We start from the raw sequence: 25,821 nt of genomic DNA on the forward strand, positions 1-25,821 counted from the left end.
TTCAATTCTAACACGTTTGAAAAATCCTTAGCTCTAATACGTTATTTTATAATTGAAATATATGTATGTTTATATATATATATATATTTATGAAAAAATTAAAATTTAATTAGATTTTCTTATATATATATGGAGAAAACTGGCTTAATTTCTGTTGAAATGAGCCCCCTATCAAATTATCGGTATTATTTACAAATATAAAAATTTTATTTATTTCAAACGTTGCACTTAGAATGAGAAGAACTTCTTGAATCTTGGGGAAAGTACTAATTTGATATTGGAGTAATAACGAAGGATTAAATGTTTGTTGTCTGTGTTACGATTTATGTGTTTTATTATTGTGAAAATTAAGTACTTAACTCCAAAATGTCATGCAACGATTATGATGAAAAATTAATCATAAACTCAAAAAGAAAAAATCTAAAAAAGGATTTAAATTTTTAAAATACAAATTATAAATTTTGGTAGAATCTTTTAATTTTAATTTTAATTATCAATAAAAAATTAAAAATATATTCAAACAAACTAGTATAACATTTTTAAAATTTAAAATCAAAAACAAATGTACGAAACAAAAATAATTTTGAGTGAAATATGTAAAATAAAACAAAAAAAACTTTTACTATTTTAAACTAGAGTGTGCTTTTTAAATAAAAATAATTAAATATACATTTCATTAAAAACTGTTCTCGTCTCTGCTAAAAAAAATAGTTCTAATTATTTTAACTTAATCATTACAAACGATAAATATTAGATGGCGCTGAATTATATCGAAATAATTTTGACAATCATATAAAATTAATTGTCAAATTTTCTAATGTTGATGTTTGGAAATTGAAAATGAATTGTCTTTTTATTTGATTTTTTAATAAAAAAAAATTAAAATGAATAATAAATATTACTAGATTCTAAATTATTTTCATATTAATATTCAATGTGTATTATTATAAATTAAGTAATAAATTTGAAAAATGCCAGTTGATATAAATCGTTTAACTGATGGTTGGCTTGAATTAGAGAGTGATCCTGGACTATTTACATTGCTTTTAGAAGATTTTGGTGTAAAAGGTGAGATGAAAAAAAAAAACCCTAATGAATAATTTTATTTTTTCATCAAAATCTTTAATTAAATTTAAGGTGTTCAAGTTGAAGAAGTTTATGATTTACAAAAATCAATTGAAGGACCTGTTTATGGTTTTATATTTTTGTTCCGGTGGATAGAGGAAAGGCGTGCCAGAAGGAAAATTGTTGAAACTACTGAAATTTATGTTAAAGATGAAGAGGCTATTAACAATATATTTTTTGCCCAACAAGTAGTACCAAATTCATGTGCAACACATGCACTTCTTTCGGTTCTTTTAAATTGCGCTGATTTACATTTGGGTGATACTCTTCAACGTCTTAAAGTTCATACAAAAGGAATGTGTCCCGAAAATAAAGGATGGGCAATTGGAAACACTCCAGAATTAGCTTGTGCACATAATTCACATGCAACAAAAATGCAAGCGCGTAGACGTCAAGACAAGAGTAGTGGTATAAGTACGGGACGTTTTACTGGAGAAGCATTTCATTTTGTTAGCTTTGTACCCATAGAAGATCACTTATTTGAATTAGATGGTTTAAAACCATTTCCTATGGATCATGGTCCCTGGGATACAAATGAAGATTGGACTGATAAATTTAGACGAGTAATAACTGATCGTTTAGGTATTTCTACCGGTGAGCAAGACATTAGATTTAATTTAATGGCCGTTGTGTCTGATCGCAGAATAGCGTTAACTCACAAATTAAAAATGTTACGTACAAATAAGCAAATAATATCGGCCACCTTACAGAAACTTTTAAAAGCGTCTGAGAAATTAAGTGAAGCAGTTAAGGAAGGAAAATCCAATAATGTATTTTATACATAAATGAATTTTTGATATTTTAATAAATATTTTAATTTTAGACTGATACTGATGATATGAGACAAGAAGGTAATAGGAGCCCTTCACCAACATCACTTTTAGAATCAAATGCGTTTACTGTTCGTGATCTACAAAATTTATTAAAGAATTTGGATTCTGAAATTTCAGTAAACGAACAGCATCTAAATGATGAGAACGATAAGCGATACATGTTCAAAGTTGATGATAATCGACGAACACACAACTATGATGAATTTATTTGTACTTTCCTCTCAATGCTAGCCCATCAAGGATTGTTAGGAGATTTAGTAGCACAACATTTACTTCCTAGTAAAAAGATGTCAGGACAAAATGCTAGCCGCATTGGTCGGCCAGCAAAGAAGAATGGAAGTCCACCCAAACCAGCTGGTAGAAGAAGAAAAGGACGAAATAAATGCAAGAAAAGAAAATAAAATTAATACAAATACTACTCATATTACATAACAACACAGATTAAATTTCAAAATATCAAAAATAAATAAAACTCATAAATTACAAATTATTTTACTTTAGTTTTTATTCTCCATTCAAAATTTATAAATGAAAAGATTTGAAAACGTTTTAGCTTGCAAATTCTTCAGTTTTTGCTGCTGACTCAGTTTCAGATCCATTTTTTATCATGTCAAGATTTTCACAATTTTTAGTTGATTGACTTTCGACCTTTTCTAAAATTTCATCAGATTGGATTTCTCTTTCTTCTTCAGGCTTCGTTTTGCGTTCAGGTAATTTATCTAAAGTATTTTCCTTTGATACACTTGTTTCGATTTGTTTTTCTTTAATTATCACTGCATCTTTTTGCTGGGACTTGGAATTAACTTTAGAACCAATTTCACTTTGATTTTCCAATTCTATTTTTTCTTCAACTTTTTTAGTTTCTTTTCCACGAATTGAACTTAAATTATCGTCTAAATTTATAGTTTCTTTTTCTGTCTTTAAACACTCCAATTTTTCATCTTCATTTGAAATTTTATCGGTATTATTGTCATTTTCTTTTTGCTCATTCTCATCATTACTGTTCTCGGATTCATCACTGTGTTCGTCTATGTCATCTTGAATCGGGTCTAAGCTTTTTTTAATTTTTTTATTCATTTTCTGTTTTTCTTTCCTTTTTAACCGCTTAGCCCTTTTCTTTGCAGTTTTAGCTTCTGCTTCTAAACGATTTTTTTCAATTTTATCCCTATACTGTTGATCTAGTGATTCTTTATAACCTTTTACTTCAATCATCTTTTGCCTAGCATATTCTTTTCGACGTAAATTTCTGTAAACATGAAATTCACCGGACCCCGCTCCAGCTGATGAACCCATTACATTACGAACAAATGTTGGAACAGAGTATACAAAATCTTTTTCTTTAGGGGTTTCTGGAATAATAATAGGCTTTTCCTAAAATGTGGTAAGAATATTGTAGTACTATTGTTTTGCAACAAATTTCTATTACAACACTTACAGGATTTTTCATTAATTTCTCCAATTTAATTCGTTGTAAATCGATTGCATTTCTTACAACTTTACGTTCGGTTTTTTCTGATGGGGTTTCTTCGACTTCAACTTCTTCGGTGGCATCAGGTTCATCCATTATAGCCTAAATTTTTTAATATTTGAAATAATTATAAAAATTGAAATTAAATTTATTTTTGTTTACAATTTAGATTGACAATCACTTCAAAATAAAGTTTTTTAGAATTTTTAATGTCAAAACATTGATGAAACGCATGGAACGATTAGAATCGATGGTGAAAACTGGTACTACAAGAATCGAAAATTCGTGCATAACAAGAATTTTGGAGCATCAATAATACCTCTTTAATCTAAAGGTACGCAATTTTTTTTTATAAATTATGTGAGATTGGAACACTAATGATGTTTTGATAATACTGGTTTTGATTAAATAATATATTTAAAACTAAATTATTCGTACAATTTAAAAAATTAAAATAATCGATTCTTTCGATATTACTTACATCTTTTATTCATCTTGACGTTGCGTTGATACTTCAAATACTCTGATGTTATGATTTAATCATCAATGGATTAGATAGAATTGACTACAGAAAATTTTTGTAAGTTTAGAAAGAAAATTGGTTTGTAAAAGAATAATACAATAATTAGCATTTTCATAAAATTTTGTCACAATTAATATTTAATGTTTTATCATTTTAGCGAACAATGGTTTTCAAAACATTATACCAGTTAGCGACCAAAAGAATCCCCCTAATTAAATTTAGAAAAGGTGGATTAATTGCTTCTGGTACTTCTCAATCTTCAGCAGCAACAGCAACCGCTTCAGGAGGAATGTCTTCGGGGCATAAAGTTGTGAGTTTTGGACTATACATTTTTCAATTTATTCTGTTGTTAAGAAAGTTGAATTTAATAATATTTGCTGCATGTAATATTAATACGGTTACAGGATAGAATTACAAATAGTTTGATCTATTAGGGATACTATTCTGCTAACAAAAAAAAAACAATTGTACATTCAAGTTATATTCCACATAAAAATATTTGCTTAATTTATTATTACATAATTTTGCTAACACAAACTTAGGTTAGTTGTCAAAATGTTAAAAAAAAACAAAACAAAAATAAACTTAATTTTCGGTTTGCCATAATATTTTGAATACACCAAAGTTCACCTGATAATTGGTCCATTGATAACCGAAAATAAGTATGAATATAGCAATGTACTTAACTATTTTCTGAAGTTTAAACTAAAATAATCAGAAATTTTAAATTAAAAGCTTTAATATTTTTTGAAATTAAAACTTGAATACGATTCGAATTGTTTGTTCATGCTAAATTTGTTTAAAAGTTGTTGAAAATTGGTTGTTTTTATCATTTCATAATTTTATTATTTATTATTTTTAGTCTACCGCACCAGCAATAGAGGATTGGCAATTGCCTGCTAGATATAGAAGAAGACCGTTGGATCCTGTTGAAATTGATTATATTAATCGTGGTGGACCACCATAATTTTAAAGATAAATTCTTTATTTAATAAATCAGTAGACAAAAATATTTAATTTTAAAAATAAAATCATCAAAAATATAAAATTGAAAAATGTTAATTTATTTTCACTAAACAATATTCTAAATTACATATATATGTGTATGTATTTATTTTTGTTAAAATTTTAGATGTATAAAATTTAATTTTACTTAAAGAATTTCTCAAGACACTTTATACATATTATGTTTAAGAAGTTCCTTTCGTTCTATTATTAGAGAAAATTTAATATTTACGAACGTTTATAATTTAAGAAAACGATATTAAACTGCATAATGTTTTTTCAGTAATTTACTTTTTATTTTTAATCATATTTTAATTGTATCTTAATCTACCAAACAAAAAGTTGATATATTTTTAAAATGGTTGATAGTTAACAAATTTGGATAGAATACTTTTTTTTATAAATTTCATTGTTTTAATATAGCACATTTGGTGTTCTCAAAAGATTTGGTTTAAAAAATAAGTGGTTATCACTAGTTTCTTTAGTAAAAATTTTAAGATTATTTTGTAATTAAACAAAAATTGCAATGTTTTGATAAATTAACTATTAAAAAAAATTTAAAAAACGATTTAATTTCGCACAGGTTTTTAAAGAAAATGATATAATGAGTAATAAATGGGCTTTTCTATTGGAAAAGTTGTTAGTATCTATGTATATCTATATGCATAAAAGCAAGCATGTATTTACTTTTTCCAATAAATTTAAAATTCGTGCACTAAATAAGAAGTAAAGATCAAAATGGAAAATAAGAAAAAATATATTTTGAAAGCCAATTCACAATACAGGCTCAATGTCATAAGCAAGTACATGCATAAATTTTCAACTTGCTTTATTATTCCATTTAATATTTTTAATATAAAGTTGATTGCCAAAATCTTTCTTTATTAGAAAAACCCAAAATAGTTACAAAATATCGTTGAAAAAAAAAACTATTTTATAGTACCTTTAGCTTTTTCTTCATTTTAATTAGGGTTTTTCTTATGTTATAAAGGGATTTGAAAAAAACTCAGTATTCACTTGATTCATACAAGATAATAATTTGGTTTCATCTCGAATTCACTTGCATTATTACGTTAATCAATAATGTAGAGTGTAGATGTCAAATATTGAGAACTGAAAATTATGATTTAAAACAGGAAAATAAAAAGTTTCAGTGTCAGTAGAAAATAAATTTTATTTTGTCAGTAGAAACCCGATAAATATAATGTATGTAAATTAATTTTGAAACAAAAGGTTTATAATTCAAACAATTTGATTGAATGAAATTTTCTTGAATTTTTAATGAATGCGGTAGCTGCATTGTTAACTTGGATAGGACTATTTATACATTTGTATAAGAACACGAAATTGAAAACAAAAAAAACAAACAAAAGAAATAAAAGAAACAAAAGTTTCAATGAAGAAAACCACATACAATTTTAAATCTACCAGTACGGCACACAAAATTTGGACATCTTTAAATTATATGTAGGTAAATTTGAATGAAAAATTTAATTGGTACTCAATTCACACATTTTATTTGTGTATTCAGTTAATAAAACCTTAATTATTAAATTTTTTTTCATATTATAATTATTTATTTATCTTTCCGAAAAAACTTGAATTTCTTTTTTGATAAATCAATTTCTTTTTTTTTTTTTTTGACATCATTAAAAGAAACAATTCAAAAAAGAAAAAAATAAGTCTTTTTCATTCCGGTGCATGGTCGATAATCTACCAAATAATCCATGTTCAAATGTAATTTCCACAGCAACGTATAAAGGATCTTAATATATTCTGTGTACACTTCTCACTTATGTATATGTAAAATTTTCTCTGATTACCCGGTCATGAAAATGCAGCGCGGAAAGTTTATTGAACTCTGAAAAAATAAAAGGAAACAAGAAGAATGAAAGAAGAAGAAATAAAACAATGTATGAACAATTTTCAATTTTTATTATCCTTATATTTTTTATCCTTATCTGTACATGTCTATTTTGTATTAAAAAAAAAAATTTTTTTAAACTTTTCTTTTTCATTTTTTTTTTGTATGGTTTTTTATAAAAGGAACAAAAAAATAATTTTCTTGATTGTTTTTTAAATAATTTCAATTAAATTTGAATGGGCCTGTTCGAAATGTTTTTATTTTTTTTTTGTCTTGTTTTTGGGATAAGCATTGTTCATTCGATAAAAATTTATTGGTTTTATAACTTCATTAATTTTTAGGCACTTGCTTTTTTTTTGTTCCTCTTTAAGTTCGAAAATTATAATTGTTTCAATTGAATTTTGTGTACATTCTTATTTTTCTTTTTTAATTTTTATTTTATTAAAACTAATAAGAAATTATTCTTTTTCATATTTAAACAAATATAGATTAAAAACTTCAATAATCGAAAAGACAAAAAAAAAAAAATATTGTAAGATTATTTTTTTTTTCACTTTTGGTTTTCTTTGAAATTTATTACCAAAGTAGAATTATATTTGGAAAGTATTTCCATTTAGGTATTAATTCATGCATATCTAATTTATTTTCTGAATTATTATTCTTTGTTTTATAATTTATATATATTCCATTCCATGCATCTGAAAGCTTATATAGTATATATATGTATGTTGGTACATAACAAAAACTTTTAAAAGTTTTGAAATGCACCAGCAAATACGAGTATTGATGTTAAATTTTCTCTCTTACGTAACTCTTTAACAAAACTCGTTCAGATAAATAATTGTTTTGGTAATAATTTCAGTTGTTAGAATAGTATGAATATTGCTGTTGGTGGAAATGAGATGAGGTGTAGTATTAGCTGGTTAATGATAAAATGTGAAGTTGATCTTTCAGGAGTAATTTGCTGAAACTTTGAAGTTTTCATGAAGATTCAATATGTGGAGTTCTGTGGAAAGTTATAATAAAATTATTGTTACTTTATTAATAAATTGATTCATAAATATATGGAATATTGTAATTATTTCTTAAAAATTTTAATAAAATACAACTTAAAATTCTGATTAATAAATTATATTTGAAAGCAACTTATCTGTGATAATAAATATTTATGTATACGCATTTAAGTAATAAAAATTCCATTATATATGTATACATAAAACAATTTATTAAAGAAAATCAATCTTTTATATATTTACATAAATTCAAACGCTAATATATTAAAAATTACTTTATAATGGCTCAAAATCTTATTCTTTTATAAAAGTACAATGACAGTCCCCTAAAAGTATGTCATATATTATTCAAATTAAGATGAGAATTTTACATTGAAAATTTTTGAGAAAAAAATATTTATAGAAATTTTGTATAACATGAAAACTGCACATATTATTAAAATGTTTAAAATTTATTAGATTATAATATATTTACATTAAATATAAAAATATATTTACAATATTAGAATTATTTTATTTTAGTATTATAATAAGTTTAATTCAATAAGCTTAATTTTTTTGAACCGTATAATATTTGTTTATAATTCATTTAACTGTTGAGAATTGTTGTTACAAACGGACGAAAGTCCCACCGACCAGTTTAAAATTCGATCGCTGGAGGACTGTCATCCGGTCGCACCATTCAATTAAATTTTAAATAATTAAGAAATGAAAATTATTCATTTCAATTCTATGTTTTAATCTTCCTTGGTTTTATTTCTACATTTTTTGCTACTGTTTCTGTTTCACATGATCATTTCATTTATTGGAATCTGAAATAGAAAATAAGAAAAAATATTTTTATAAAATTAATTCTTAAATTTAGTTTTTATAGTTTGACTATATGTACCGATGTATATATATATATATATATATATATATATATATAAATATGCAATAAAAATTAAATTAAGTTTTTTCCTGAAAATTTCTGATCGATTATTGTCGCTTTTCTGAGAATGATTATTTTGAAAATTACGATTCCAAGTTTAATTTAAAAAAAAAAAATTATTTTAAATTTTTTATTGAATAAAATTGTGAAGATTCATTATAAACATTTCAAAATTGTCAAAAATCTTTTAACAATATTTACTAGAATAAAATTTTAGCAAATACTTTTAGGGGCATAAAATAATCTAATCGAGAAAATGGTGAATAAAAACTTCAACTATACTCCAGCTTAATAATATAGAGGAATATAGTTGAAGAAAATAATTATTTACTTCTTTTATATCTATTTCACATTTACTCCGATAGAAGGCTTCATATTTTTATAGAAAAAATACTTGTAAAATCTTTAAATTTGAATTTATATATAAGTGAATTTTTGCTCTACGGCAAATCATATTCCATATGTAAACTATTCCTTACTGCTCCACAATATTTTTGGGTTGCTGCATATTTCTTTAGAATATATATAAAAATTGCATATTCCGGAATAGTTCATTAAGAAAAAATTATGAAACCGAGAAATTTTAGAATGACGATAATATTATGCATTTGGAATAATATTTATTTCTCGATACCATATCTAAATATATTCATCTGTGTTTATATATATATATATATATATATATATATATATATATAAATGATTCACATATACATTTTAATTACGACAGAAGAAATAAAAAATAAAAAAATTTCACTTCGTAATATATCAAATCATTTTTACTCTATTTAATTTCCTGCGTCAGTTCGGATTAGTTGAAATGCAACTTTAAAGAAAAAAAAAAGTAAAATATAAAACAAAATAACAAAATAAAAAACAATTATAGAAACAGGAAAAATAATAAAAAAAAATATTAAGAAAATATTTTGTATCTTATTTAGCAAAAAAAAAAAACAAATTACAAACAAAAAATCAGAAAAAATAGGAAAAAAAAAACCGAAGACTATAATTTTTTTTTCATATCCTGATAATTTCAAAAGAAGAACTTGTCTTCTAAAGTCCTTCGTTTATTATTTCTGTTCCTTTTTCTTTCCTCTTTGTCCTTTTTCTTTCCATTTTTTGTTTTTTGTGTATTTTTCTTTTATTCCGTCTACTTTTTAAAAATTATATTTTTTGTGTTATATGTATATATATATATATATATATATATAAATGGTGCATATATACCAAAAATGTTATTTTATTCTGCTTTAGTTTTGTAACACAAAAAAAAAAAAATCATTAGAAAAAAACAAGAATTAAAGGCAAACATAATATTAACAAAAGGAAAATGTCGGAATTTTTGGCACAATAATAATTTAGATGTAGATTAAGCTTCACAAATAGTTTGAATAAACAAAAAAAAAATAATCAAAAATTGAAGAAAATGAAATGAGGACCTTTATGATTATTATTATTTGCTGTTGTTGTTCTTTTTTTTTTTTTTTTACTAATTTTATGTTTATGTCTACATACACTTTTCAAATGAATTAGAAAAATATGTATGAGAAATTGATTTTATTTCCACCGTCACCAAAAAAAAAAACAAACAAGAAATACAGAAAAAAAGAGGAACACACAGAAAAACCTAATAAAAGAAAATAAAGGAAGAAACTGCACAAAAAAAAAAAAAAAACAAAATAGCAAAACAAAACACAAAAATAAAATTCAAGCAAAATTATATCCTGAATTTCAAAAATATATATATGTTTATATACTTACAAATGTATGTTTGTGCATAATTTTTTATATATAAAAAATTTACAATATTTTTTTAGAGTACAGAGAAAAAAATTAAAGGAAAATTGTAAGAGTTTTTCTTGGAAAAATTTCAAAACAGTTTTTTTTTTTGGTTGTTTTTTGTTTTTAGTCAAAATTTTATTGCGCATGATCTTTATTATATTTTATATACTTTTTTTTTATTATTTTTCTCCTCTTCCTTGTGATTTTCATTATACAAGTATAATACACAGATGTACATATATATATTCACATATATACATATTTATATATACCTATGTAACTTTTTGTGTATATGTTCAACTAAAAATTTTTTTTTGTTTTTTTTTTTTGCATTTCTTGGCAGACTAAAATTTTATTTTACTTATTTATTTATTTTTTTTTTTAATAATATACATAATTATATATATATATATATATATATATAATTATTACGTATGCATATATATATTTTATTCATATATATCAATATATATCACTATATATTTTTATATATATGCATATATAACTTAACACATTGATGTACACACAATAATATGTATGTATAATTGAGAATAATTTTTATAATATAGTGCAATTATTGTATTTTTGTATATATAAGTATGGTGTGTATGTGTGTATGTATAATATATAGTACACTGTACTAGAGATATATATCAAAATATAGACAGAATTTTTAATTTAAATATTTAGATATATATATATATATATATATATATATATATATATATAATATGATATATAAAAACTATATATCACATAAAATGTATGTGTGCATGTGTACATATTGCAATTTAACATGCATAGAGAATGTGTGTATAAATTTAAATAAACAATTTTATATATATATGTATATATATACATATATATAATATTAAAATATATATCTATATGTAGATATTGATATATTTTTAATAAGGAGACAAGGTAGAAGAAAAAAATAACAAAAAATAAGAGTACAGGGTGTGTAATAACAGTAAAAAGAAAATTTTGATTTTTGCTTCTTATTTTAATATTAATGTGGCAATTTTCCAAGAAAATAAACAAAAAAAATTGAAAATAAAAGCAAAGAAAAAAAAAAGAAAATTTTCTTTGTTATTTTGCCGAAAAATTGAGAAAAATTAAAAGAACGAAAAAATGATCCTTTTATATTTGTCCTTTTTTCTATGTGTTTTTTTTTTCATATTTTTTTTTAGTAAATGTTTTTGGTTTATTAATATTCTACGGCAAAGAACTAAACTGAAATTTTATAATTATGTAGTTGGATTTTTTTTATTCTTCTTTTTTTTTTAATTTTTCATGAAAGTTTTGTTTTTTTTTCTTGTTTTGTTTTTATAGCTTGGTTCCTTTTTGTTTGAATTTGAATTTAAAAATTTTTTGCTTTTTTTTTCATTCTTTTTTTTTGAGTTTCCAAAATGCTTAAAATGTGTTTTAATTGTAGCTTTTATAAAATAAAATATAAAAAAAAAATTTAATTTTTATGAATTGAAAATTTTATGTCGTTCTATCTCTCTCTCTCTCTCTCTCTTTTTTTTTTTGTTTTTCAATATACCATACACATACATTATCATTTGTTTGTGTACTTATATATTCTTTTATATAAAATTTTTGTGTATATATAGATGTCCTGTGTTATATGCATATGTATGGATATTTGAACAGAAAATATACACACACAGAATATATTTGTTTGAAATTAAATATATTTGAATACATTTATATATTATGATATATTAATGGTATATATAGCGATTATAAAGCATATTTATATATAAATTTATATATACACGCCATTATATGTATTTGATTTATATAAAAGGAAAAATAGAAAGGAACAAAAGAAAAAAAAATTTATCACAGAGAATAATATATATTTAAAAAAGGGTATATATATATATATGTATATATGTATGGGTATGCGTATATATAAGTATTTTTTCGCGAAATAAAATATTGACCTAGGTTTAATCAGGATTAAAATAGGCGCTATGCCAAAATAAACTTTTTTTTTAAAAATAATTTTATATTAATAATAAAGTACTTTTTGTCCTCTTTTTATTATATAAATATATATATATACCAATATTTATACATTTATATATGAAATGTATAGTTTGTATTTTAATATTTTATGCATTTTACGTATGCGGATGTGAATTTGTATATGTGTATATTATTAAAAATTTACATATATCATATATAAAAAATTAAAATTTTTTTTTTTTTTTTTTGAAATTTGTAAATTTGTCTTTTGCACTCACATATATATATATAGTTTTGCAGCTTTGGCTTGAATTTTTGGCTTTGTCAACAACACACGACATCTAAAATGACAGATAAAGAACATGCGATTAAAATCAAATTGCATGGAAATCCTATTCCGTATTGCAAGGAAATCCTATATCTTTCTTTCAAAAACAAATATATATATATATATATATATATATATATATATATGGGGATATATAAATGATTTAGAGTTGAACCGATATAGGTGCATAATTTACACAAAAAAAAAGCAAATATAACACACACGTATATATATATATATATATATATATATATAATATATATAATAATACAGTTAAAACATTTACCTTTTTTCTTCCTCTTAAGATTTTTTTTTTGATATATACTTTTGAAGTTTTCACTATAATGTTATTTTTTATTTGCTCCTTTCTTTTTATTTTTATACTTTTTTTTTTTACAATTTTCTTATATTTGTTTTGATTTTCCCTATGAATGATATATATATGTATATACACACAATTTGCTTTAATTCAAAGAAATAGAGCACAATAATTTTATTGGTTGCGAGTTATAGAGTGGTAAGGTTTACGCAAAAATATAAAAAACCAAATAAATCCAAAATAAAAGAAATAAAAAATTCAACTTTTTTTTCATATATATTCTTAAAAAATTTTAACCTCAATGGTGAAATATATATATGTATGTATGTATAAACGTGATATCAAATGAAAAGTTTTTGATTTTTAAAGAGTTCTTTATATTCAATTTGTTTGAAATATGTATAAATGTAACCCATTCATTTTAAGAAGAAGAAAATGTAACAATTTTCTTTTAGAATCCTACACGATAATCTATTAAGCGAGATATATATATATATATATATATATATATATATCGCTTTATAAATTTCACAATAGTGTAGAAAAAGAAAATTTCTTATTTTTTTTTAAATATTTACAAAACTCCCTAAGTACCTTTATTTACAGTTGTTTAAATACATTAAAATTCTATATAGTATATATACTATATGTGTATGTATGTGTATACATTATTGTACTTCCTTTATAAATTATATATTATGTACATTTTAACATTTTTATATTAAAAAGTTTTAAAATTATAGATTAATCACCTGTGTGACAGACGAAAATTGATTACATAAAAAACTACTAATATTTATTTTTTGGGTAGTTTCTCATTTTTTTTTTTTTTTGTATAACAGAATTGACGTAAAACTAAATTTTTCGATTAATAGTAAAAGGTAAAATCAAAATGTATTTAGGTATGTGTTTAATGTATTTGTAACAAAAACCCAAAAAAACCTAAGTATGAATATAAAAAAATAATGAAACACTTTAAGTAAATATTTTAAGTACAAAATCATGGTAATCAAAACGATTAAAATGTAAAAACTAAAAAAAAAAAAAAATTTATTTTGAAAATAATTCAATTCTCGGTAAAAGACTTAAGTATTTCCACATAGAAAAAAAAACATGAAATGAAAAATATATTTAAATTTAGTGACAGAAACGATAGACGACTTGTACAGGAAAATTTAATACTTAATATACAAAATTTCTTATAAAAATGCAGCCTGTTAGCAAATTATAAAGCTAAATTGTATTTATTCTCATGAGAAATTTATAGTAAATTATAAGTTTTATCTTATATTGCCGTCATTAAAATTTAAGCCTTAAAAGAAGCCTATTAAGTTATTATCTTTGAACACGTATATTAATTATAATTAATAATCTTTTCCTTTATAAGTTGATCCCTTATAATTATACCAATTGAATTTCGAAAGATTAAGTGTAGGATTTCATAAAATTAATTATTCATTATTAACTTATTATTCAATTTTGAAAAAACATTTTAATTTTGTAATTATTAATAATTATTATTTCGTATTGGAAATTACGATTTTCCTCCTATTTTTCGGAAAAATAGATCTCTGAAATTTTCGAAGTATTAAAAATAATATTAATTATGAATCGATCTATAAATTAATAAAATATGAAATAATCTATATATTCCAATATTTCTGTTTAATTAGCATAACTAAAAGATTATAACAATATGATATGATGTGTTAATTATTATATATAAAAAATTATTCTTAAATAAAAACTGACTATAATTTAATTTATAAATAAATTGAAATTTTAATCAACTATATTATTATATAAAAAATTAATAAATTATTAAACATTAAATATGGAAAATATAAATTTAATTATTTATACATATATATATATAATTCTTTTTTGTTTGTTTAATTTTCTCTTATACTTTTAAAATTTATGTATGCTATATCATATAATTAACACAAGCAATTTTACATTAACTTAATTTCAATTTAAAAAAAAAAACATAATTATAATATAAAATATAATGAATAAAAGGGAATATTATCTGCAAGGAAATTAAATTTAATGTCTCCTCTATATATATACAATCAAAATATCATAAATATAAGTTCATTTTAAAATTTTGCTGTTAAATATTGCGGATATAATATAAATTATGTAGTTTTTATGTTATATTTTAATACTATATATACATATATATAAATATCTATTCTATTTATGCTTTTTATATATATATATATATATATGAATTGAAATTATAAATAATAGGTATGTAATTTTATATTTATATATTATGTATATACATAATTTCGTTCTACTTTTTTTTCATTCTATATTAAATGTGTAAAAAAGAAAAGAAAAACAGAACAACAATCTATGTAATTATTATCCAATATTTAATTTAACAAAAAAAAAAGTATGTTAACGGTATTATGGCATACAATTTTCAACTGAGTAAACTATTGTATGTATACATACGTTATATATATATCTATATAATATATACATATATACAAAATTCGAAATCATTAAAATACTTTGATGAATTACAATGTAATTGCCTCATAATATGTATAAAAAATATTTATTTTTTTTTTTATAATTTACAGTACTCGTATTAAAAAAAATTTTTTCATTCACAAGAGACATATTATGAATGATATTTTTTGAAATTATTTAATTGTTATAATATTGAACCTAATGTATTACAAAAATTTGATATCCTAAAAATCTATATAAGACGTTTCGGTACAAATACGGTATAATTTCCATGTATTATAATATATTAGAATTCGTATAACAATTTTGTAAATCAACTTAATATATTTTAATATCCGAATTACAGTAATATTGTTCTATGTTATACTACTCCGTTTAACTATTAGCTCTTATAAGCTGAATTTTTTTAGTATATAATTTAATGCAGTGTTACTGTAATTTCGATATTCTGTTGTCAAGGTTATTCATCAGATAAAATTGTAGTGTTGAAAAAGGCAATTTAATGTTATAATTTGTATTAAGATAATTTTTAGTACATATTTTTGTGTGATATCGTATTTCTCAGCATTATAGAAATATTTAAACTATTAATTGTGAACAAAGAAATTCCAATTACAATAATATTATTTGAGAACAGATTGTCAAAAATGATTTCTTAGTATATCTATATATATATATATATATATATATATATATTATATAGATATACTAAGAAATATATATCAAATATATATATGTATATATATACATATATATATTTGACATATACATATATGTATATATATATATATATATATATATATATATATATATATATATATATATATATATATTTCAGGTATATATATATGTATGTATAGTATATAAGTATATATATATATATATATACATATATATATATATGTATATATGTATATGTATATGTATATATATATATGCATATATATATATATATATATATATATATATATATAAATATATATATATATATATATATATATTGAAATATATACATATATATATACTTATATATACCTATATATACATATATATATATACTTATATATACCTATATATACATATATATACTTATATATTCTTATATATACTTATACATATACATACATACATATATATATATACCTGAAATATATATATATATATATATATATATATATATATACATATATATACTTATTATATATTCTTATATATATATATATATTATATATATATATATACTTATATACTATACATACATATATATATACCTGAAATATATATATATATATATATATATATACATATATATATATATATATATACATATATATATATCAAATATATATATATATATATATATATATATATATATATATATATATATATGTATAATATTTCAAATGTAAAATATTAAAATCATAATTATGTACCTTTTTATGAATTTAATTTAAATAAAATTCTAAATTGATATTATTCAAAATAAAATAATTAGCGCAAAACAGCTATTCAATTTCTATTAAGTAGTCTAATTTATTATATATATTTATATACATATATACACAAATATAAAAAAATTCTGTGCAAATTAAACAGCAATATAGCTACTATGTAAGTTTCTGAAAATTTTCATATTTTTGTTTTTTTTTTTTATTTTATTTGAAACTTAAAATTAAAACTAGAAAAAAAGAATACAATTAAAAATTTTTAAAAATTTAAAATAGCGTAAAAATTGTTTTAATTAAAAATTATTAAGTGTTCTTAAATGCAATTCACATTTAGTTGTATATAAGAACAACAAAAGTGTTAAAAGCTTGTAAACGATATCATTTAATTCATTTTTTTAATTCAAAAATTTTCAAGTGTCTCGTACACATAGAAAATAAAATATGAAAGAAAAATTTGTTCAATTTTAAACAAATGGCTGTGAGTTTTTCATTTTTTGCTTTTGATTTTCAAAAGATATTTTTTTTTTCCCCATTCTATTAAATAGTGAGAAAGTCATATGGTAACCAAAAAAAAAAAAACTTTTTAATTATAATGCAATCGCTTAAATTTATTGAAAAGAATAAAATAGAAAAAAAAATGTAAAATAGAAAAATTAAAAAATGTGGCAATTGCTTTTTAAAAACTTTCATTTCTGTGACCCACTTTTTTTCTTACAAAAAAAAACAATTTTTTTCCAATTTTTTAAGTTAATTTGGGAAAAAAAATTTATATAGTTATTCGCGTTTATTATTATACAAATACAAATGCAATATATATATATACATATATTGTTGTGCTAACTAAAATCTAAGCATTAGCTAATTAGAAGGCTATTTATTTGTTAAAACTTTAATAAAAAATAATTATATGAATTGTTTTAATTATTCTTATTTTTAGTTTTTTTTTTTGTTTTTGAATAATAATTTAATAAAGTTTTGATTAAAATTATAATTTATGTATGTATATATATAAGTATATATGTATATTATTATAATATACTTTTAATTTTAAATATGAGAACCATAAAACATAACTACTTTGTAATTATATATAATAGTATTGTAGTTTAATTTAATAATTTTTTGTTTTTTGTGTTTTAAAACTTTTTGAAAATTAATTAAAAATAAATTTGAAAATGTAAGATTCTAGTAATCTAGTTAAATTAAAATTTTTTATTTTTATAATAAATTATTTGTTATATACTCAAAAAAAAAATATTACTATATCTATCATAGTTTTGCAAGCGCCCCTAGTGATTGAAAAGGTGATTGAAATCGATATAGTGCGAAAAAAAGTAATATTTTCTGCCTTCATATATACTAAAATATATATTCGTATAATAAAATATTGCAGAAAACAATTTTTCTATATTTTTTTATATTTTATGTTGCTAAAAAATAGAATCTCATATTATTATTGCCGATGCAGCTTAAAATTTTATTATTTTCGCAATTATTTATTTCATTCAAAACTACGCAACTTAACTAAAGCATTCTCTTCCCAGATTTTTATATATAAAAAAATATAGTATTAATTTTAGAAATGTTTTGTTTGTTATGTACACAAGATCATAAAGAATCTCACAAGATCAATTGAAAATGTAGTCATTAAATCTAGACAAATTTTTTGTGTCACAAATCAACAACGTATACCACTACTGAATAAATATTGTTATTTTTAATTTATTTAATATTGCCATAAAATATTTTCTGCAATATTTTATTTTGTAATTTTTTTTAGCAACTTTAGATATAAAGTTGGTAGTGATGTTTTGTTGGCATTTGACTCAAATAATGACCATTTTTTTTTTCAATGGAAAATTGTATATTAAATTTATAAAAGTATATTTTATAAAAATTTTATTTTGTTTCAATTCTGTAACTTCTTGGATCATATAACCGTTATATAGTGCATAAATACTTGAATCTACATTTATGTTTATATGAAAAATTATAAAAAATTGCTTTAACAAATCTTTTCTAACAATTTTTTAAAAATTTCAAATATGAAATTGTAATTAATTTTTTTTTTCTCTCATTTTTATATTTGCAACGCAATTAAAATCAGAAAAAGTCTAATTTTATAATATATTTGAATATAAAATAAAACAAAAAAAAAAGAAAATTAATAAAAATAAAAAAAATTTGAAGGACAATGACTGGTTTCACAACTATGAATAACTTTTAACTGACTTTCGGCAAAAAAAAAAAAAACAAAAAGTATGAGAGAGAAACGACGTTGAATATTATTAGAAAAAAAAAATGAAAAATAAAAAGAAAAAAAAAATTGCTTTTTTTTTGTTATTTTTCTTCTCTTTTTTGACAAATTCTTTAGTGTCAAATTTATTATACTAATTTCGTTGAAATAGAAAGAAAATTTGACATTATTAATTTTTTTGTTTTGTGATTTGCTTTGGGGTTTTTTTTTTTTGTTGATAGTGCAGTAAAAATTTATTTTCTCTCATTGCAAAATTTAAAATTTATTTTCTCATTTTTGTTTTTTTATTTTCTTTGTTATTTTTTTTTTCATACAAATTTTAATTTAATAAAAACAATCTTATAGAAATTTGATTTCTAGTTCTATATAAAAAAAAAAGTAAAAAAAAAAAATAAAAAAATTTTGTATGTGGGAAAAAAAAATAAAAAAAAACAACAACAACAAAAGAAAAATTTCAAATCATAAAAAAATTTAGTTTTTGTTTTCTTTATTTGTTTTTTGTTTTTTTTGGTCGTATAAATGACTTAGTGATTAAATCGCGTATATGCGAATTTGCGAATTGAATTTTTTCTTTTAAGACAATCAAAAAAAAAAAAAAATAAAGTATTGTATGTGTGCACAAATATTACTTACTTATTTACTCACTTACTTACTTGCTTGCTCGCTTGCTTGTGTATTCTTTCATTTGTAACCAAATATGACTTTAAGTTTTTATTTTTGGTTTATGAGCTAATAATTTTTGTTCAATTGTTATGTTTTCTTTTTGTGTATATATATATACACAAAATATATAACAATTAATATATAAGTATATATATATATATATATATATATATTTATTCTCTTGTTCTTGTTCTCATTTTATTTTTTTTTTCTTGTTTCTTACAAATTTTTTTTTTTGTACATATTGTAAGAGCGCGTATTATTTAGAATAATAATTTTTTTTATTTTTTATTATTTATTTTTTTTGTAAAATGAGAATTTTTAAGATCGAATTTTAAGAATTGTTATAACCAAAAAAAAAAAAAAATTAAATAATAATGCGAATTCTCCAATTTTAGAAATGTTTCATATGTATATGCTATTCATTTGTGTGTGAGTTTGTGTGAGAAATATTTTAATCTCGTATTTAAAATGTAAGTAAATTTTACAATTGTTTTTTTTTTTTGTTTGTGCACGATATTTCCTTTTCGTTAGGGGTTAAAAGACATTCATTCATAAATTTTTTTTATAATCACAACTTATATAATTCGTTTTATATATATATTTCGCATACATATGCATTTTTTGTTAGAAAAGTCCCATTAAAAAAAATATTACTTAAAAAAAATGTTTCATAAATTGATAAAATATAAAATATATATATATACATATGTAAGTGTATGAACAAACATGCTTGTATAGAAATGTGAGGCACATACTCTATATCTACAAAACGGTTTAGTAAAGAGAGAGAGGTGTTTAATAAAAAAAGAAACAAAAACAAGAAAAAAACAATGAAAAAATAATAAAAGTTTAAGAATATAAAGCCCTCTCTTTTTTTTCAGTTCTCATTTTATATCAGTAAAAATTTTTTTTATTATTGTTGATTGATTTAAAAAAAAAAAAAAACAGCAAATATTATTACATATTTGTCTATGACATAAAGTTTATATATTTGAGGTAAGTAAATGAATTATTTAGCGTAAATTTTCATAATTATATCGATGATTTGGCGCCGTCTGAATAAAAAATTAAAGTTATTCTCACAAAATATTTTCTATATGTATAATTTTCTAATTGAATAATTGATTTATATACATATATATATATATATTAGGAATACTAATAATATATATTAAAAAAATATATTATACGAGTATACCTATAGAGTTCAAATGATATATATATATATATACATATATATATGATATATATATATACATATATAAATTGTGACAATAAATGATAATAAAATTAAAATATACAAAGTGTAGTTGTTTCTAATCTTAATTGTGATTATTTTATTTCTACTTGATTAGAATATTTTTATATATACAGTAGAATTTTTATATAAGAAACATTAAAAAATTCTATAAATTTTATTGTTAAAACAAAGATATTATATTCGAATATTTTAATTTCATATACTATGATGCAATATAACAATAATAATTCTTCAATTACGTTAAATTTTAAATTTTTTTTAAATAACTATGTAATTAGCTATTAAATATATAAAGGTTAAATTTAACAAAAAAAAAAAATTGCATATTTCACGGCTGATTTATATTTTATACCGAGAAGATATACTAAAAGAGTTTCATGAAATGAAAGTTTCAAAGAAATGTTTAAAATTTTGTAAAATTTTGAAGATGGTTTCAGGTCATAACAGAATTTTTCGTTCCATTTATATCATATTAATCAAAAAAAATTTTTTGGTGGCCTTATTTGTTTCAAACAAAAAATAAATAAATTAATAAAAGAATAATGTAAACCAACATTAAATACATAACAAAATTTCATTTTAGATTTCTGAAAACAAATGTCGCTGCAAAAGAGAATCACTTGTTATATATGTATTCATTTTTATGTGTGAATATATTTCTAATTACATATATACGAGTATATATAGATATAATGTTTAAAAAGGAGAATGAAATTAATTTATCTAAGATCATTTCATTTCTATTAAAATATCATATACAAAAATTATTAGATTATAAACGTAAGTACATGTAATTCTCTACATTAATATAATTTAAATATATAACAGTATATGTATATAAATAAGAAAAATGCATGTGTGTATACACAAAAAAAGAAAATGTAATTTTTTTTTGTGTAATGTAAAAAAAAAGTTAAGTAAAAGTGTTGGTTTTCTTAAGATTTCTTTTATAAACCCATACATCCAATATAAGCAAAAAACAAAAATTTAAAGAAAAGTGATAAAAAAAAATAAAAATTTTTTCTAAATTGTATAACAGTTCACTAACATTAATCTTTTCTTTAAAAATGAAGAAAGAAACAAAAAAAACAGGACATTTAGGATCTTTTGTAAAAAAAAAAAATTTTTTTTTTCTTCAGCACAATTCATTTTTTTTTCACTCCTTTTTCATTTTTGTGTAATCAGTTCATATTTTTTATCTATAAACACAATACTTTTATACAACATTCAGAAATTTTTCATATCTTTTTCTTTTTCTTTTTCTTCCCCCATTCACGAATCAGAAAATTTAATATTTTTCTCATTGACTGTTTCCTGCTATATATATATATATATATATATAAATATTGTGTAGTAATAAAAAAGAGCTCTTCTTCCGGTACAAGTACTTTTTCCATCCTGTTATATTGTTATTTTTTTTTTCATTTGTCTTCTTTTTTTTTTGCTGTTTTTGCTTTCATTTTATGAGTTTTTCTTTTTCAAACAAAATTATTAAATCATATATAAATGGATTTAATTTTTGTATATAAATATTAAATATATGCATGTGCTATAATACACGAGACTATATAGTTATATAAAATACCTTTACAGAAATTTGTGTGGAAATATTTTTCGTAAGAAAATATTATATATATAAAACAGAAGAATAATAAGAAAATCTATTAACTAGGTTTTTGGCTTCTAATATATTTATGGGGTATTATTGGGATATTAATTCTATTTTTTTGTTATTTTAATTAAATTTACTTCATTATTTTTGTGTATTTATTAGAAAATGAAAAAGGAACTATGCGTAAGTTTCATTTCAAAATATGTGTATGTGTGTAAAAATTAAAAAATTCTTAATTAATATTAACTCACTCGGTAATTGACTCTATGTTTTGATTTTTCTAATAGACGATCTTAGAAATATTTTGAATTGAATAATTTAATTCTTAAGTTCAATTCCGAAATATGGTAAATGTACGATTTTAATCAGAATTCGGCAATATTTTTAAAAACAGAGTAATATTATAATATGAAATTATATTTGTGCTCATTATATTTATATTCTAAAGCTAAAATTTTAGGAAATTTTAGTTTTTAGAGCTAATTATTTATTTGTTTTTTAGTTATTACAATTTTAAAAGTATCTGCGTATACAACATTACACAAAAACTATGTATAATTAAAATTTCTCATTGAAAAATATTAGAAAATAAAAAAAATTTCTGATTTTCTTAAATATTTTTTAGAAAATGACAATTAAATATGCAATATATTACAATAAAAAAAAAATTGTTTTTGTTTTTTTTTAATAATTTAAACTTTTACATACGATTAAATTTGCATATATGCACATGTCAATTACAAATGTATGCTACATAAAATGATTTTGAAAAAAAAAAAACAGCATAAAAAATATTATTGCAATTTTATAGGTTAAATTTATAATTGTTTCTTATCTTATACATGAATTTAAAAATTAAAGAATTCAAATATAATGAAAAATATAATATTATAGAAACTATGTGGAATTTCAATATATCAACTACCCATGTACCTATACTATGAAGGGAATTAAAAAAATATAATAAAAATGGAAATATATAATATTATGCGTCTAATAATAATATATGTATAGAAAAAATGTATAAATATATATATGTACATGTATATGCAATTATTTTTTGATGAAAAATCAATTTTCATCATAAATTTTATAAAAAAAAAAAAACAAAATGCATCGTCTCTTTGCGATATTATAAAATATTTTTATAAATTTAATTTTTAATTTTACTACATACGATAAATATATTTTATAATTGGATATATACATATATATCTAGTATTTTATGTATATATATTAAAAAATTAAATTATATATACTAATTTTTTAAATAATAAAAATTTCAACTTATTTTGTTAATATTTAATTTAATGATGTTAATAAAAATAATAAAAATTTTTATGCTAATTTTTATTTTAAAATTTAATATAAAACATATATTTATATATATATATATATATATGTATGTATACGTACCTCATATTCACTTTTTCGTTGTCCAATCAAATATTTTGTTTTTTAATTTAAAAAAAAAAAATTGTTATAAAATCATTTTCTTTTTTATTTTTCCTTTTCTTTTAGTGGTACAATATTCGAAATCTTGAATGAATATCAGTTTTAGATTATACAATATAGTTAATGTATTATATATTTATATATCTATATATATATATATATATATATATATATATATATATGTATAGATGATAGCTTAATACGGTAATGGTAGTGTATTATATTTCAAATGTATACTCGAAATATTACCACATCCCCTCAATCATAATTTTTTGGCATATATATATATATATATATATAATAAAAATACTTATATTTACTTTAAAAAAAAAAAAAATAAAAATTGAGAAATTTTTTTTTTTTAATTTTATATTATGTATGTACAGTGAATGTGCCTTTTGTGTGAAATAAAAGAAAAAAATGCAAATTAAAATTACAATTACTTATCAATCATATACTTATATATATATATGTATATATATACATTTTGACAAAAAAAGAAACGAAAAATGCCTCAATTAAATGAATTAGAATTCTAATTTAGAAAACAAATATAACACGAAATATAAATAATATTAATTGCTAATACATACTCAAATTTTACTCATAAAAAATTATACAAAATATAATTATTATAAATAAAATAATAATATTCATAAATATGTATAATCTATGATATTATTATTATTATATTATATAAAAATATAAATATGCCTCGGTAGTATAATAGTAAGTATCCTCCCTTTTATGCGCTTTTTGTTATAAAAATGTATACATAGTGTCATTAGTGTCAAAATCACAGTCAAAAAATTCTTACAAAAAAAGTCTCATCAAAAAAAAAAATAAAAAAAAAGCTGCAAGAGAAAAAAATTATATAAGTACTGATATCTTTGGTTTTTGCCTGATAAAAAAACAAAAACGCCAAAAAGAAAGAAAACTAATACAAATTATTTTTGTACAATAAAACCGGAATTAACAAATAAATGGAATTTTGCTATTCATTAAAGAAAAAAGAAAGAAAGAATGTATGTATTTATACATAAATACACACACACATATACAAATATATATATATAATAATGAAAATAAGTATGATTTTTGATTTTAGTTTTGTATTTTTATGTATTTTTTTTTTTTTTTATTTCTTTTACTTTAATCGATCCAATATGTCACCGAAAATGGTCAATAGGCGTAACAATATTTTATTGTATAGTAGTTATACATAATTTTTGTTATTGTAATATAGCGCATTTTATATTTTATTATCGTCGAATTTATATTTATATGCATATATATATATATATATACATACATATATATGTAATTGGAGTTTTTTTTTTTTTTTTTGAAAAGTTAAAATAAATTATAAATCAATAAAAAATAATGAAAAATTAATTATCACAAAAAATAAATATTTATTAATTAATTTTAGTTTTATTGACGACTAGTTTCAATTGAAATTTT

The 25,821-nt window shown here is 20.4% G+C and overlaps 3 protein-coding genes across 3 annotated transcripts; 2 read left to right on the forward strand and 1 right to left on the reverse strand.

Moving 5' to 3' along the window:
- The first annotated feature begins 834 nt into the window (after positions 1-834).
- LOC129615577 (ubiquitin carboxyl-terminal hydrolase calypso) lies at positions 835-2,438 on the forward strand. The gene is made up of 3 exons (XM_055530833.1): positions 835-1,068; positions 1,138-1,895; positions 1,949-2,438. The coding sequence occupies exons 1-3, from the start codon at positions 972-974 to the stop codon at positions 2,357-2,359; spliced, it is 1,266 nt and encodes a 421-aa protein (XP_055386808.1). The 5' UTR covers positions 835-971; the 3' UTR covers positions 2,360-2,438.
- Positions 2,424-3,619, reverse strand: LOC129615578 (uncharacterized protein F37A4.2). The gene is made up of 3 exons (XM_055530835.1): positions 3,589-3,619; positions 3,394-3,528; positions 2,424-3,329 (listed from the first exon to the last, which is right to left on the reverse strand). Exons 2-3 carry the CDS (start codon positions 3,520-3,522, stop codon positions 2,508-2,510), a joined length of 951 nt encoding a protein of 316 aa, XP_055386810.1. The 5' UTR covers positions 3,523-3,528; positions 3,589-3,619; the 3' UTR covers positions 2,424-2,507.
- Positions 3,620-3,939: 320 nt separating this feature from the next.
- On the forward strand, positions 3,940-6,461 carry LOC129615601 (alpha-ketoglutarate dehydrogenase component 4). Its single transcript, XM_055530877.1, has 3 exons — positions 3,940-4,006; positions 4,107-4,259; positions 4,812-6,461. Exons 2-3 carry the CDS (start codon positions 4,113-4,115, stop codon positions 4,914-4,916), a joined length of 252 nt encoding a protein of 83 aa, XP_055386852.1. The 5' UTR covers positions 3,940-4,006; positions 4,107-4,112; the 3' UTR covers positions 4,917-6,461.
- Positions 6,462-25,821: the final 19,360 nt, after the last annotated feature.

This window comes from Condylostylus longicornis, unplaced genomic scaffold, assembly GCF_029603195.1.
Source record: "Condylostylus longicornis isolate FDR11 unplaced genomic scaffold, ASM2960319v2 ptg000137l, whole genome shotgun sequence".
Taxonomy (NCBI): domain Eukaryota; kingdom Metazoa; phylum Arthropoda; class Insecta; order Diptera; family Dolichopodidae; genus Condylostylus; species Condylostylus longicornis.

Bases quoted from the DNA above. Each gene is read 5' to 3' on its own strand.
- LOC129615577 (XM_055530833.1), top strand. From the start codon at position 972: ATGCCAGTTGATATAAATCGTTTAACTGATGGTTGGCTTGAATTAGAG. The intron at 1,069-1,137 runs GTGAGATGAAAA...ATTAAATTTAAG, and splicing joins AGAAGATTTTGGTGTAAAAG to GTGTTCAAGTTGAAGAAGTT. The intron at 1,896-1,948 runs GTATTTTATACA...TTTTAATTTTAG, and splicing joins AGGAAGGAAAATCCAATAAT to ACTGATACTGATGATATGAG.
- LOC129615578 (XM_055530835.1), bottom strand. From the start codon at position 3,522: ATGGATGAACCTGATGCCACCGAAGAAGTTGAAGTCGAAGAAACCCCA. The intron at 3,330-3,393 runs GTAAGTGTTGTA...ACCACATTTTAG, and splicing joins AGAAATTAATGAAAAATCCT to GAAAAGCCTATTATTATTCC.
- LOC129615601 (XM_055530877.1), top strand. From the start codon at position 4,113: ATGGTTTTCAAAACATTATACCAGTTAGCGACCAAAAGAATCCCCCTA. The intron at 4,260-4,811 runs GTGAGTTTTGGA...TATTATTTTTAG, and splicing joins TGTCTTCGGGGCATAAAGTT to TCTACCGCACCAGCAATAGA.